Genomic DNA, 2,370 nt, shown 5'->3' with positions numbered 1-2,370 from the left:
GCTTTCTAAGTGTTTCATGACAAAGAAACTTGGTTGGGAGGATGTTCTTACCTAGTAGTCGATGAAAGACGACTCGTTGAGCATCATTAACAAATTCGATATGAGGGAACCGATCAAGTATTGAAAGATCAATAATTTCTTCATTTTCTCTCCTTCATGTGTTGAGATGCGAGGTAGAAGAACACCCTATAATCCTTGTTCTTCTTTGTTCCCTTGTCATGCATCTCCTTTATGTACTCATTTTGATTTGAACTTGAGGACTTTCAATGTGATTAAGGGAATGTGAAATCAAACCTTCTAAAATAGATCTCTTTGCTTTGTTGAAAACCCTAGATTGAGTGAGTTCAAGTTTAGAGAGGTTGATTTATTTCCTTGAGGATGAAGTGGGGTGATTTTGTATTTTTTTGAGGGAGTTGTGGGTTTACAAATTGAGAGGAGTTGATGTGGGTTGATATGGTGGGAATTTGGAGAAGAAAGAGAAATTGTGGCCAATAGAAGTGCGGCACAGGAGAGAGACGCGCGGTTCATCTAGGGAGCCTGGCGTCTTCTTCCTTTTAGGAAAAATTGGATACGCAGTGTGGAACGCGCGACCTGATATCGGCCCGCCTGTTTCGAGCTATGGGACGCCCTTCTTGAAGCTAGGACGCCCGGATTTCGTTACAGTGCAAAAATTTCTCATGGATCATCAGATAGGGACGCGCGTCCCTAAGGGTGGTCCGCCCGTCTTTAGTACTCGAGACGCCCGTCCTAATGTCGGGACGCCCATATTTCTTTCTAGCATAAAATCTTATCATCCTCTTGGCTAAAGCTCCACGAGTCAAGGCTAGCTCGTGGGGATCCTCCTTTTAGCTCCTCTATAGTTTCTTCTTCCTTGAATGAGTGACATATGCCCTCTCTTAGCCTAGGCAAAATCTTTTCCACACTTGAATGTCAAATTCTTCACACATCAAACTTGATTAGTAACCCTCCCTCACTTACACTCATGTCAAAAATTGTAGTTAAGGCAAGGAATTAAAATGCAATGCAATGAATTTAAATGCAAGTAAGTAAGTTAGTATATTTATAAGTGGTGGTTTAGGGAGGACTCCACCAAACTCTCCTCCATTTCAATGTTAGATCATGGTGGGAGAGGCTCAAGGCAAGTGACCTGAACCTCTCCTACAAAAGTTCCTTCATAATAAGGCTTGATACATTGACCATTGACTTTGAATCGATTTCCATCTTCCGACATTAGCTTAAAGTCTCCATACTTTCCAACATTTGTGATTACAAAGGGACCCGTCCATCGTGAATTCAACTTTTCGGGGAAGAGCCGATATCGAGAGTTGAATAGAAGGACTTTGTCTCCCTTGTCCAAGGCCTTTTGCTTAATTCTCTTGTTATGAAGCAATTTGGTACATTCTTTATAGATCTTTGCATTTTCATAAGAGTGAAGACGGAATTCCTCCAATTCTTCAATTTGCAAGATCCTCTTCTCTCCACTTAACTTGAGATCAAGATTGAGAGTCTTGATTGCCCAAAAGGCTTTGTTTTCCAATTCATGTGGCAAGTGACAAGCCTTTCCATAGACCAATTTGTAAGGTGAAGCTCCTATGGGTGTCTTATAGGCCGTCCTATAAGCCAAAAGAGTGTCATCAAGCTTCATGCTTCAATCCTTACCAGTCTTGTTAACAACCTTCTCCGGGATTTGTTTGATATGTCTATTGGAAACTTCAACTTGACCGCTTGTTTGAGGATGGTATCCCAAGCCGGTCCTATGTTGAACACCATACTTTGTCAAGAGAGATTCAAGTTCCTTCTCATGGAAATGTGATCCACCATCACTAAGAATTGCTCTAGGAACTCTAAATCTTGGGAAGATCACTTTCTTTAGGAGCTTGATCACTATTTATGCATCATCGGTTGGGGTGGCAATTGCTTCTACCCACTTGGACACGTAATCAATGGCAACTAGAATGTACTTGTTGCCTTGAGATGATACAAAGGGACCTTGGTAATCAATTCCCCAAACATTAAAGATTTTAACCTCCAAAATGCCTCGTTGTGGCATCTCATTCCTCCAATATATGTTGCCGGTTCTTTGGTGAGGGTTACAATGCATGATGAATTCTCTAGCATCTTCAAACATGGTGGGCAAATAGAAGCCCGGTTGTACGCCTTTGTCAATCGTTCTCCTTGCTCCATGATGTTCTCCTTAAGGGGATGAAAGACAACCTTTCAAAACTCCGTGAACTTCCCATTGTGGGATACACTTTTGATAAAGACCATCACTACATGCTTTGTAGAGGTTGGGATCATCCTAAAGGTATTTCTTCACTTCGAACAAGAACCTCTTCCGTTGATTGTAGTTCAATTTCGGAGGTAGGACTC

General features: G+C 41.6%; 1 protein-coding gene across 1 annotated transcript; it reads right to left on the bottom strand.

Moving 5' to 3' along the window:
- Positions 1–1,117: 1,117 nt before the first annotated feature.
- LOC141641034 (uncharacterized) lies at positions 1,118–2,128 on the bottom strand. The gene is made up of 2 exons (XM_074449712.1): positions 1,929–2,128; positions 1,118–1,613 (listed from the first exon to the last, which is right to left on the bottom strand). Exons 1-2 carry the CDS (start codon positions 2,126–2,128, stop codon positions 1,118–1,120), a joined length of 696 nt encoding a protein of 231 aa, XP_074305813.1.
- Between the last annotated feature and the right edge of the window lie 242 nt (positions 2,129–2,370).

This window comes from Silene latifolia, chromosome 2 (genome assembly GCF_048544455.1).
Source record: "Silene latifolia isolate original U9 population chromosome 2, ASM4854445v1, whole genome shotgun sequence".
In the NCBI taxonomy this organism is placed as follows: Eukaryota; Viridiplantae; Streptophyta; class Magnoliopsida; order Caryophyllales; family Caryophyllaceae; genus Silene; species Silene latifolia.
Note: the sequence above shows the minus strand (reverse complement) of the source record. Positions and strands in the feature narration are given on the sequence as shown.